The 12,243-nt window shown below is 47.0% G+C and overlaps 1 protein-coding gene across 2 annotated transcripts in view; it reads left to right on the top strand.

The window, feature by feature from the left end:
• ABCC8 (ATP binding cassette subfamily C member 8) overlaps positions 1-12,243 on the top strand; it is a 79,103-nt gene that overhangs the window by 47,370 nt on the left and 19,490 nt on the right. For both annotated transcript variants that reach the window (XM_070764169.1, XM_070764177.1), the window contains 5 exons: positions 6,239-6,338; positions 6,462-6,697; positions 7,073-7,233; positions 8,239-8,308; positions 11,026-11,183. In XM_070764169.1, coding sequence (XP_070620270.1) covers positions 6,239-6,338; positions 6,462-6,697; positions 7,073-7,233; positions 8,239-8,308; positions 11,026-11,183 — 725 coding nt within the window. The remainder of the gene's footprint in view (positions 1-6,238; positions 6,339-6,461; positions 6,698-7,072; positions 7,234-8,238; positions 8,309-11,025; positions 11,184-12,243) is intronic.

Raw genomic sequence — 12,243 nt, 5'->3', positions numbered from 1 at the left:
TATGACCCGGAAACAGTGGACCTGCAGGGTCAAACAAACACTTCCGGGGCGGAAATGACGTAAAAGGTCAACATTCCTGGGCAACTATGGGCGTAGTCAATGCTGGTCCAGGTGAGGGACCTCTCCCTCACCTGAGACCCTGCCATACACTCGCATGAGGGGGGTCCCGCCGGCTCACCCCTACCCTGGGACTTCAATAGCGGGACCCAAAGACAGGTTCCCCCCAAGTGCGCAGGTAGCACCCACCATGGGCTTGGAGAGAACCTGTCAATCATCCCCAAAGATGCCCAAGGGAGAACGCGCAGTTGCTGAAACCACCCAGATTTCCGCCCCTAACCTGCCACGGAGCGGGGGTCAGATCTCTATCTTGGCCCCCCGACTCCCCCCTCTATCTGCGCCAGCTCACGCAGAGACCTCTGCAGGTCCTGTAAGAAAATGGCGTTCCCCTGTTCTGACAGGTGAACGCCATCGGCCCGGTAAAGCCAAGGCCGATCTACGGTGATGAGGGGATGGGCCACTACAACCCCACCTAATTCTTTGACAGTTTTTCCCACGGCCTTATTCACCCTGCGTCTAACCCGGTGGATGGCCCTAAGGGAAATGGCGTCCCTCCAAACGATCCTTGGAAGGATCTCTGACCACACCACTTGCGTGGTGGGCCATACCGTGCGAAGCCACCGCAGGTCTTCGCGCGCCTGGACGATCAATGGTAGACCGCCAAGCAGGCATAGGTCATTGCCACCGAGGTGCAAGACCAGCCATCTGGGTGCGGCTATGGGCTGCCGACCACCCAGTCCCATCTGGGCGCGACCCTGGGTAGCCGCCCGCCCAGCAGCGCCGGGTACCGCCCTGAGATGCTGAGTACCCAGCAACGACGGTAGGAGCCCCTCCCACCGCATACCCCTCCGGCCCATCCAAACAACATTGACCCACCATCCCAACGACAGCTGGGTCCCGATGGCGCTTCTGGCTGCGGAGCGGCCGGCCCAGAAGACCATGCTGTGGCCACACAGCAGCGCCGTCGGTTTCTGCCTGGACTGGGAACCTGGAAGAGGACACACACAGAGAGGTTACCTAGCCTAAACCCTGCCCAGAATCCTCAGCGGGCCTAACATAACCCAAATATGCCGCTGACCGCCAGCGGCCGATCTCCTGAATCCGTTGGGCCGGGAAACCAGAAAGTGCCGCGCTAGTGGCGGCGCCGATACGGAACGAATGCGTTCCATAGCCGGCGGGATCCATGCCTACCTGAGACATTGCCTTAGACACTATCGCCCAGAATTGATACCGGGTCAGGGGGGAGCCATCCTGGTGTAGAAAAAGGTACCCACGCCCTGACCCACGCAAAACACAAAATTGCTGCAAAGCAGCCACCGGGCAAACAGACTTATCGGTGGCTGCGCTAAGTTCAAGTCTAACCCCTCTGTGTAACTGATCTGTCTTGGAGTGTCTCACCAAAAGAGAGACACCCCCCTGTCTAAAGGTCAGATCAGCGAGCTGGAAGGCGCGGAGCGACAAGTCAGACTGCGAGGAGGCCATTGCCTCGCTGACCCTGAGGGCCCCAAAAAACATAACACAAGTCGCTGCCCTGAACAGCCGAGCCTCGTAAAGAGAGGCACACAGACTGCCAAATGTCTGATTAATCAGAGACAGCTGCTGAACCGTCAGGGCCCGACGAGTGTCGGAGGGGAACCCCTGTCGCTCCCTCACCCAACCTTCCAGCATCCTCCGGATGCGAAAATCACCCGAAAAATCACCAAACCCCCCCGCCTTGGACAGAAAGGCGAGGCCGGCTAACCTAGCCCTGATAGTCCTCACTGAAAGGCCACGCCCCTTCAGCAGGACACAGAATTCAGCTAGGTGCTCAACCGGGGCAGGCCAGCAATGGGGGTAACCCTTACCCAGCCTGAAATCCCCAAACTCCTTACCTGCACGCTGATAAGCTCGCAGGGTGCTAGGAGCTACCGATAAGGCGATCGCCCTGGAGGCCTCGTCTCTCCAGCTCTCAAGAGCCCGCCCAGGCTCCACAGGTGGGCTGGAAACACCTCTGGCGACTCTCGGGCCCACGGGGCCAGGGTCCGAAACCTGGACAACTGACCACGGGACAAGGCGTCAGCCACCCCGTTATCTAAACCAGGGACGTGCCTAGCCAAAAACAAGGCGTTCAAAGACAAGGACCTGTGCACAAAATGGCGGACAAGCCGCATCACCCTGTCACTCTTAGAGGACAGGGCGTTCACAACATGGACAACCGCTAGATTGTCACACCAAAAATGCACAGTCTTATCCCTGAACTGCTCTCCCCAGAGCTCTAAGGCCACTATTAAGGGGAAAAGCTCCAAAAAGGTCAAGTCCTTAACCAATGAACAGGCACTCCATTCCGGAGGCCATGCCGACCAGCACCACTGGTCACCTAAAACTACCCCAAAACCGCAAGTCCCTGCGGCGTCGGAACACAGCTGCAGCTCCGCTTCCAAAAGAAGCTCCTGCCGCCAGAAAGACAACCCGTTAAAACGTTCCAAAAACTCCCGCCACACGCAGAGGTCAGCCCTGACCCCTGCACATAAGCGGGTACGATGGTGGGGCAAACTTAGCCCCTTCATCGCATCATACAACCGGCGAGAGAAGGCCCTACCAGGCACCACTAACCGACAGGCAAAATTAAGAATCCCAGCCAACTCCTGGAGCTGCCGAAGAGTAACCTTCCTGCAGCCCAAGACCGCCTCAAGCTTGGACCTGATTTTAATCAACTTATCCAGGGGCAATCTGGAAGATTGCTCCACTGAATCCAATTCAATACCAAGGAAGGTAATCCTGGTGGCAGGGCCTTCGGTCTTCTCGGGGGCTAAAGGCACCCCCAATTGAGCACAAAGGGCTTCGAAGTCCCGCATCAAAGCAAAGCATTGCTCCGATTGCGCAGGCCCAGCCATCAAGAAATCATCAAGGTAATGAACGACGGAACCCAGGCCACTACGCCTCCTGAGCACCCACTCCAGGAAGGTACTGAAGCTCTCAAAAAGGGAGCAGGAAACAGAGCAGCCCATAGGCAATGCCCTATCCACGTAAAACCCACCTTCGAAATGGAAGCCCAGCAGCTCGAAGTCGCCTGGGTGAATGGGGAGGAGCCGAAATGCCGACTTAATGTCGCATTTACCCATAAGGGCTCCCACCCCACACTCCCTAACCATGGCCACGGCCGCATCAAAGGATGCGTACCGGACAGAACAAAGCTCGTCAGGAATGAAGTCATTCACTGACTCCCCTTTTGGAAAGGACAAATGGTGAATCAACCTAAATTCACCACTCGCCTTTTTGGGGACCACACCTAAGGGGGACACACGAAGATTCGGAAAGGGCGGCTCCGGGAAGGGCCCAAGGACCCTGCCCTCAGCCACCTCCTTTCGAATCTTAGCCCGTACAATGTCCTCATGTCCGACAACCGACCTGAGGTTGTCGGACATGAAGGCCCTCCTAACACCCACATAAGGGATCCTAAATCCCTCGGAGAAGCCCCTCAAGAGCAACTCGGCTCTCGGGCGAGGGTGGTAGTCGAACAACCAACCCTCGAGCACAGATACATTAATTGGGCTGGGCCCCTTTTCCCCCAGCTGGTGGGGGAGGTTTTCCTGGACCCCCGTCCTTCTTCTCCGCCCCTTTCTTGGGGCGGGGACAGACTGAAGCTGCATGGGACCCCCCACAATTCCCGCAGGCATGCTTGTACTTACAAAAGGGACGAAAACACGCCCCTTTTGCAGCAAACTCATGACAAGCGGGCGAGGCCCCCTTGCCAGCCACACCAGGAGTCGCCTTGGCCGGTGAAGCCGCGCCAGGCTCCTCCTCCATGAAGTGCCCACTATCCGTACGCTCACACCCTTCCTTTCCAGACATATGCGTGGCCCGGAACCACAGGTCCGGGACCACCATATCCCACGGCAAGTTAGGCTCCACCACCATCCTCATACGGAAACCCTTATCATAATGGCGCCATATGGTGCCCTTATATTCGAAGTGGGCCCTGGCAATCAAGTCTATATACTTAAACATGGCAGAGGCCATAGCCGGCTGCCGTTGGATCACCACAGACCCATAAGTAAGAAAAGCATACAGCCAGGAGCTGAAGCATTTCGTTACCTTGGTCTTCTTCGTTTTCTCCCCCGGGACAATCTCTTTCTCCTGCTTGGGAACCTCTCGGTTCAAAAGCGAAAAAAGATCCACGTATTCACCCCGCCAAATAGCCTCCTTGACCGACGGGTGAAGGTGGCATCCTAGAGGGGTGGACGGCAGCCCGCACGGTATGGCCCCCGCTTTAATACAAGCGAACGGGTCCCATACCGAGTTGGCCGCTACACCAAAATCTCCCGCCCCGTGGGGGTAGGGGAAAACAGGGAGCGGGGGCATGACAGCAGGGGCCGGGGGAACCCACCCCCCAGCACCTGGCACCGCAGGTGTCCCCGCAGGACCCGTCCCGGACAGCGGAGCAGCGCCGGCCGCCGGCGGCCCCGGAGGAGGAACCGGCGGAGCCCATACCTGCCCGCAGGTGCCCGCGGAGGACCCCAAAAAGCTGGACCCACTCCCGACCCCCGCCGGGGGAAAACCCGGGGCGGGGGGAGGAAGAAAGGACAGTGATGTAGTGTGTGGTGCAGCCTCACCTGCCCCGTACGGGGTCGATGACATCCACGGGGGGCCCAATGTTGCAGGGCCCGGGAAAGCCGCCATCGGCCCTGCCGGGGCCTGTCGTCCAAACGGAGCCATCTGCCCAGCCTGGGCCGCCGCCGGATCTCTCCCCAACGCCGCGGGCACTTGATCGCTGGACGCTCCGGGGACCGCACCGCTCCTCCACTGCTCGAGCTCGTCGAGCCTCTCCAACACCCTGGCCCAAGACATGGCAGGAGAAAGATCAGGTTGAGGGGCAGGAGGCAACGAGACCACCCCCCCTTGCTCAGGGACCACCCCCGCAGTCCCCTCCCTACTGGCCCGAGCCCGGGCAGAAGGCCTAAGGGCCCTCCTGGGGCGCGCCGCCGGCGGAGCCATAGGGGCAGTGGCAGGCCTCTTTTTTGGAGCCATCCCAACTTTTCCCCAAGTATGCAAGGAGCCACCAAAACAACCTAGGACCGAACCCACTGACTGAGTGGCAGGCACAGGTCCCCCACCGCAGGGCCCTACCTAGGGCCTGGTACCAGAAAAAGGGGGGAAGCCCCTGCTACCCCCTAGGCCCCTTTATGTTATTATTTTATTTTATGCTTTTCCTTTTCCCCACAGGGCTATTAGCAAGCCTCCCTGCACAGGTAGGCCTTAAAGGCCTGCAATCCGGCCTCCCAAAAAACCGCCCAAGACCGGGGGCCCAGACCAAACACCCCCACCGCGCCCTCCTCCCAGCCGGGAGGAGGTTACCAGTCCCCCTCGGGCCCGAGGGGGATCGCTGAAAACAGCTCCCAAGTGGAGAGGATTAAGGCCTCAACGTCGTTTCGAAGCAGCAGCACTTTTCGCCCCCTCGGTAGGCCACAAAATGGCGGCCGCGACACGAGGGGAACCAAAATGGCGGCCGAGCAGCACCAGCAAGTGTCTACTCTTGGCACCAGGTCCGGGCGAAAAGGCTGTCTTCCCGGCCTGCTGTCCCTTAAATAGGGCCAGCAGGCCCCGCCCGGACCTGACGTCATGCCCAGCCACGTGGGCAGGGCATTCTCGGCCGAAATCTCGCCTCGCGAGATTTCGGCCAAAAACAAGATGGCGGCCGCCATCGGAAGGGTCCGAGTCTGCCCGGCCCTTCCGCAACAGCGCCGTGGGGCCGGTAAGTCAGCCGGCGATATTCTTGTTACTATGACTCTTTTCCCTTAGAACACAGTATACAAAATTGTGACTCAGCTATAAACTAAAGCTCAGAATATTGGAATAGTTCAGTTTACATATGTTAACATACACAACCTATGTCTCACAGTTTCATCCCTGTCCATTACCTTTAAACTTGGTAACACAAGAATAATGATATTCCAATCCAGCTTCTGAAACTCATATAATAGTTTGATTTTTTTAAATCCTTTTTTAATTACCAAGCCATTATTATATCTTGATTAGCCTTATAAAGTATAAGTTCTGGGATCCTCTTCTCAATAGAATTATAAATTCTACCTGTATTTGGCTCACTTAATTTTTAATATCCAACCAATTTTGAAATATAATTGACAGAAAAAATAAATAAAAAATAATGGGTTTATTTTTCTCCTGTTTTTCCTACCTTTAGGAGACTCTAATTGAAAGAAAAACTGTATTAGATAAGAAGAATATTAAAAATACGGTGCATTCTCAAGAAGGTCTACTCCAGGAGGAAGAAGAGGATGATGGTAGATTAGTTTTACCAAAAAATGTATTTTCATTAACATCATTTACTATTTGCCAGTATTTAGATGATAGAAAATCAGGAAATTTTTTTATGACTCATTAATGCTCTTCCTGTCAATTTATAGATGAGATGCCTGAGAGTGATGATGATAACTTGTCTTCTGTCCTTCATCGAAGGTCAGAGATGTCATGGCAAGCATGTGGAAAGTATCTCAGCTCAGCAGGACTTCTCTTCTTGCCCCTGTTGATCTTTTCTCAACTTCTAAAACATTCAGTCATGGTGTCCATTGACTATTGGCTAGTCTTGTGGACATCTAATGCTATTTCTTCTGAGATGGGGAAAAACTGTTCTTTTTGTCAGGTACTTGTGGTTCAAAAACCTCACCTTTCTAATTTTTGTTTTTCCAATCATCTTTTGTTATAATGTCTCACAGCATAGACTTTATCAAGATAAATTCCCTTCCTCTGTTCTACCAATTAGATTCACTTAATTTGGTACTAGTACATCTTAGCGACCAAGCTAAACTTGGTTAATACTTGTAGGCAGGCTATTAAAAAATATCACAATTATAGGCCAGTCTGGAAAGAAAAAAGAATGATGGCAATCCAAAACTACCTGGGTATAGTTTGCCAAGAAAGTATGGATATATCAGTGAAATCATAAGGTCTTATCTTATGACAGAATAAATAATTGTTTAGTTTTGCAATAGTCTTTTTTGTCTCCTTCCTTTTTTAGGAATTTAGCCATTTTTCCTATTCAAAGATCTTCAGCATTCTCTGTTGTGTTGGGATTATATTATGCCTTGTAACATCCATAGCAATAGAATGGACTGGCTTAAAAGTTGCCAAGAAGCTTCACTGTAATCTGCTGAATAAAATTATTCTGGCCCCAATGAGGTATTGTATTATATGAAACAAGAAGGCAGAGTGCTATCTTAATAAAATTATGTGCAATATTTAAATAACCCATGATGTTCGATTATATATATTTAATTTCATTCTTTCTGCATCCTGTAGAATTGTGTTAACAAAGTATACATTTTCTTGTTTCATTTTATTAAATAAACAATGACTGGGGAGCCCTTATCACTAATGATCTCATAATTTAATGAAACCTGTTTATATGCTCCTTATTTACTACTTAATCTAATATATGTTAATTTAATCAAGTTAATGTAAACAGCATAATCAAATAGTCTGTAATTTTAATCCAGCTCAATATGTTTTCGAATCTTAATCTATCATTTCTCTTTTAATGTTTTTCTTCATGGAATTGAATAGAAACCACTAAAGAGCCAATTGTATATATGGAGATTGGCAGTAAGTTTAATAAATAGAATTTAAAAGAGAGGGTTTTTTACCAGTGTATTATATATTGTGTGTGTGTGTGTGTGCGTGTGTGTGTGTACATTTCACCAGTATATTATATATTGGTGTGTGTACATGTTAAATTGTTTTAATGTTTGATATAAATTAGAAGTTAAAGATGAAATAATCCAGTCTCATTCTAAGATGTCTAACAAGAAACAATTTAAATAATTTTGAACATTTAGACTGCTTCCTAGAATCGTTATTTAATTAAAAGCAAAATCATGCTTTTATTCTTTTATTTTGCTTAATCCCTAATGTTTAATTTTTATTGTTCTTTCTTTCCTTGATGCAGTCTATTTACTAATCATTTCCTTGGTCTAGCAACGATTTGTATTTGCAAAATGTAGAAATATTAGAATAACGTAATTATTTGGAATTCTGCAAAATGTATTGAATATTGGCTGTCTCTTCATTACCGGTAACTATTGCTAAATAAAATAATTCTAAAAGGCCTAGTCAAGAAAGTCTGAAATACATACAAATCAGTTTTTAATCTTCAATATCAAATTCTGTTTTTATTATTTATTACAGATTTTTTGAAACAACACCCCTGGGAAGTATTTTGAATAGATTTTCAGCAGATTGTAACACTATCGATCAGGTACAATAGATTTTGCAGTGTATTGAGTTTTAATACAACCCCACCCCCCTCAGAAATAAGTAGAATGTATGCCACAATCAGATCATATTAGGACCATACAAATAACATTCATGTGAATTAATATCACATATTTACTATCACGTTACTGTCAAAACATGGATATGTAATATTCTATGAGGGCATCTTCATTTTTTATTCCTAAAATGAAAACCCAACAGTATCACACTATTCAGAAATCAATCCTGCTGAATGTTGTGGATCTTGTTTCTAAGTAAATATGTTTGGAAGTTGTTGTAAATAGTGCAGAACATTCCTAAGTGAGCTCACAGACGTAAATAAAATGGCAACTCCTTCACTGCTTCCAAATCTGTAGCTGGTTAAAGATAGGAGTTTGCATTCTGCATTCAGTCCATATTCACTTGTCATAGAAGTCAAAGGAGAATCTCTTGCCAGTCCCTGGGACACCTGATGGCATTAAAAACTACTGTGCAGTATAACCAAAGGCAAGTCAACTACAATCTCTACTTATGAACAGAAAACAGGATGAATCTTTCTGCATCCTGCAAGGCTTGCTCGGGAGTGCTAGTAGTTTAATATATAAACAGATAAACAATCTCATGAAAGCTTCAGTACATAATACAGATGTAATAACATTGCTTGATCTCTTCTACTGGATTAGTCTCCAATGCACTTCTCTTTTCATCTCTTCTAGCTGTAAAGCTCCCCCAACCAATTCACTGATGACACTGCCTGTCCTCCCTCCCTCCCACCCTCCCTCTCTCCCTTGGCTGAGCTTCCTGAGAATACTTCTGAATCATTTGCCCCTCTCTCTTGTTAGCTACAATCTCAGGAGGGCAAAGGCTGAAGGGGGAAAGCTTGTGGATTTTATCTCCTGATCATTCAGTAGTCATCTTTCTTCCATAACCTTAAATCTTTGGCTATTATTATTATTATTATTATTATTATTATTATTATTATTATTATTATTATTACTACTACTACTACTACTACTACTACTACTACTACTACTACTACTATGTCAATACAGCACAGCAAACAAGATCACTATGCTGGATTTCGTATTTCAACACCAGTCGGACGCTTCCCAAGCACCTAGGACTGTGTGATGTGGCGGCGAATTATGTTTGCCGATCCCAGTAAAGAGGCCTTTTGCAATTGACAGATGGACAGATTTTGTCAATTCCGATGGTTTTCAAATGTCCGCTGAGATCCTTTGGCACTGCGCCCAGCGTGCCAAGTACCACTGGGACCACTTTCACTGGCTTATGCCAGAGTCGTTGCAGCTCGATTTTTAGACCTTTGTATTTCACTAATTTCTCTAGCTGCTTCTCTTCAATTCTGCTGTCCCCTAGGATTGCGATGTCGATGATCCATACTTTCTTTTTCTCCACAATCAAGATGTCTGGTGTGTTATGCTTCAGAATTCAGTCAGTCTGAAGTCGGAAGTCCCACAGTAGTTTTGCTTGCTCATTTTCGACTACTTTTTCGGGCTTATGATCCCACACAGTTCTTTGCCACTGGGAAATGGTAATTCGGGCACAAGTTCAGTGGATCATCTGTGCCACAGCATTATGTCTATGCTTGTAGTCAGTCTGTGAGATCTTTTTGCAGCAGCTGAGTACTGCAATGTCGATGATCCATACTTTCTTTTTCTCCAATTATTATTATTTATTGTTGTTGTTGTTGTTGTTATTATTATTAATTATATTATTATTATTATTTAGATTTGTATGCCGCTTAGAGTGAGCGGCATATAGATGCAATAAGTAAATATCTTTAAATGTAAATTAATTTTCAATTTAAATATAACTAAATTAAAAAATGTGATCACAATTAAATTTACCTTGTAGGCTGCTGCTTTCTAGCTAGCTTACCTTACCCCTTTCCCCCTCTTTTTCTTTGCCCCTGTCTCCAAGGTTAAGATTCTTTTGCTCGTCTCCTTCGTACCCTCTGCAGGTGTGTGTATCCACTGTGTCTCTGGGTGTACCCATAGTTCCACACCTAACTTGTCTAAGTTTCATTTATTGCCTCTCTAACTCTTTGTGGTAATCCACCTCCTCCCTAGAAGTCTGATTTCCTTCCTAATTCTAAGTTCCAGTTCTGTTTTCCTTCCTAATTCTAAGATGTCTAACAAGAAGCCATTTCATCTTTTCCTTGTCCTCACTTCTTGTGACTTCTTCCAGACCTTTGCAACAGATCCTTAGTGCCCATGATAACTGTCTTAATTCTTCAAGTGAAATCATTCCTTTTTGCACCAGATTCATTTATTTTCAAATCTGCTGCAACCCCACCAGGTAAAAGAGTGCAAAATTTCAATAGAATGCATTTTGCTGAAAAATCTAAAATCAAATAATCAATGTAGCAATAGCAATAAGACTTCATAGAGCTTTCACAGCCTTCTCTAAGCAGTTTAGAGAGTCAGCCTATTGCCCCCAACAATCTGTGTCCTCATTTTACCCACCTTGGAAGGATAGAAAGCTGAGTCAACCTTGAGCCGGTGAGATTTGAACTGCTGAACTGCAGCTAGCAGTCAGTTGAAATAGTCTGCAGTACAGCACTCTAACCACTGTGCCACCTCAGCGAAGAGATAAAGTGTTTAATTCTTTTTGAACTAGAGAAGATCAAATAGAACTGCTGATTTCAAAGACTTAATTCAAGCAAATCATGGATAATATTTATTTTTTTTATTTTTGTAGCATATCCCTGCCACCCTGGAGTGCCTGAGTCGTTCTACCTTGCTGTGTTTATCAGCTCTTGCAGTAATTTCATATGTAACACCTATGTTTGTGATAGCACTCGTACCTCTTGCCATCATGTGTTATTTCATCCAGAAATATTTTAGAGTAGCATCAAGGTAAGAATTCCAAAATATATTACTGTATGGGAAGAATATGAAGCTATTAAGTGTATCTGTGTGAATCCTTCTGGAAACAGTAATGAAAGAAAATTAACAACTACCGGTAATCACTTTTGAGGTCATAAATATTCTGTTCTGAATAATACTCCCTTTGGGCCATATATCATTATTTTTACAATTTTAATAAGATCTCATTATAGAACTACATTTCTGGGTGACCAAGTTACAGTGGTGCCTCTATTTAAGAACTTAATTCGTTCCATGACCAGGTTCTTAAGTAGCAGCAATTTTTCCCATAGGAATCAATGTAAAAGCTTATAATGCGTGCAAACCCATTAGGAAAGAAATAAAAGCTCAGAATTTGGATAGGAGGAAAGTCACTGCTAAAGGAGGAAGGTGAGGTGAGGGGAATCAAAAAAATCCAAAACTTTAAGGCTTATAAAAAAAAAAAAGAGGGACTCTGAGGCGGCAAGGAGGAGCATGCGCCTCCAATACAAGGCTGTCTCCCATACACTGGCTGCTGCTGCTGCTACCTGCTGCCTCTTCCTTCTCATGGTGAAGGACTCCCCTCTTCTCTCGTTCACTTGCTTTGTAGCCAACGCCTTTCCATCGCTGTGGTGACTCCTTTGGTGCCCAGAGCAAAGGGAGTGTTTCTTTTCTCTGGGCGCTGGCAGAGGTTTATATCCTCTCCAAGCTCCCAGAGAAAGGAAAATGCTTCGTTCACTTTGGACTGCCAAAGTGCCACCGAAAGGCTCCTTTGGCAGCCCAGAAAAGACCGAGATGGCCAGGATTAAAGGAGGAATGTCAGGAAACTGGCCGGGCCTTCATGCCGCCCTCAAATTTCCTGAGAAATTTTTCTGGGCTCAGGTTCTTAAGTAGAAAATGGTTCTTAAGTAGAGGCAAAAATATCTTGAACACCCGGTTCTTATCTAGAAAAGTTCTTAAGTAGAGGCGTTCTTAAGTAGAGGTACCACTGTATTTTATATTCGGTTGCAAAGTAGAGTGAAATGCTTCTGAATTTCAAGTATTACAGGGAAAAATGTTCTCACATATTTCT

Source organism: Erythrolamprus reginae, chromosome 1, assembly GCF_031021105.1.
Source record: "Erythrolamprus reginae isolate rEryReg1 chromosome 1, rEryReg1.hap1, whole genome shotgun sequence".
NCBI lineage: Eukaryota > Metazoa > Chordata > Lepidosauria > Squamata > Dipsadidae > Erythrolamprus > Erythrolamprus reginae.
The sequence above is the reverse complement of the archived record's forward strand: the minus strand, read 5'-3'. Positions and strand labels throughout refer to the sequence as shown.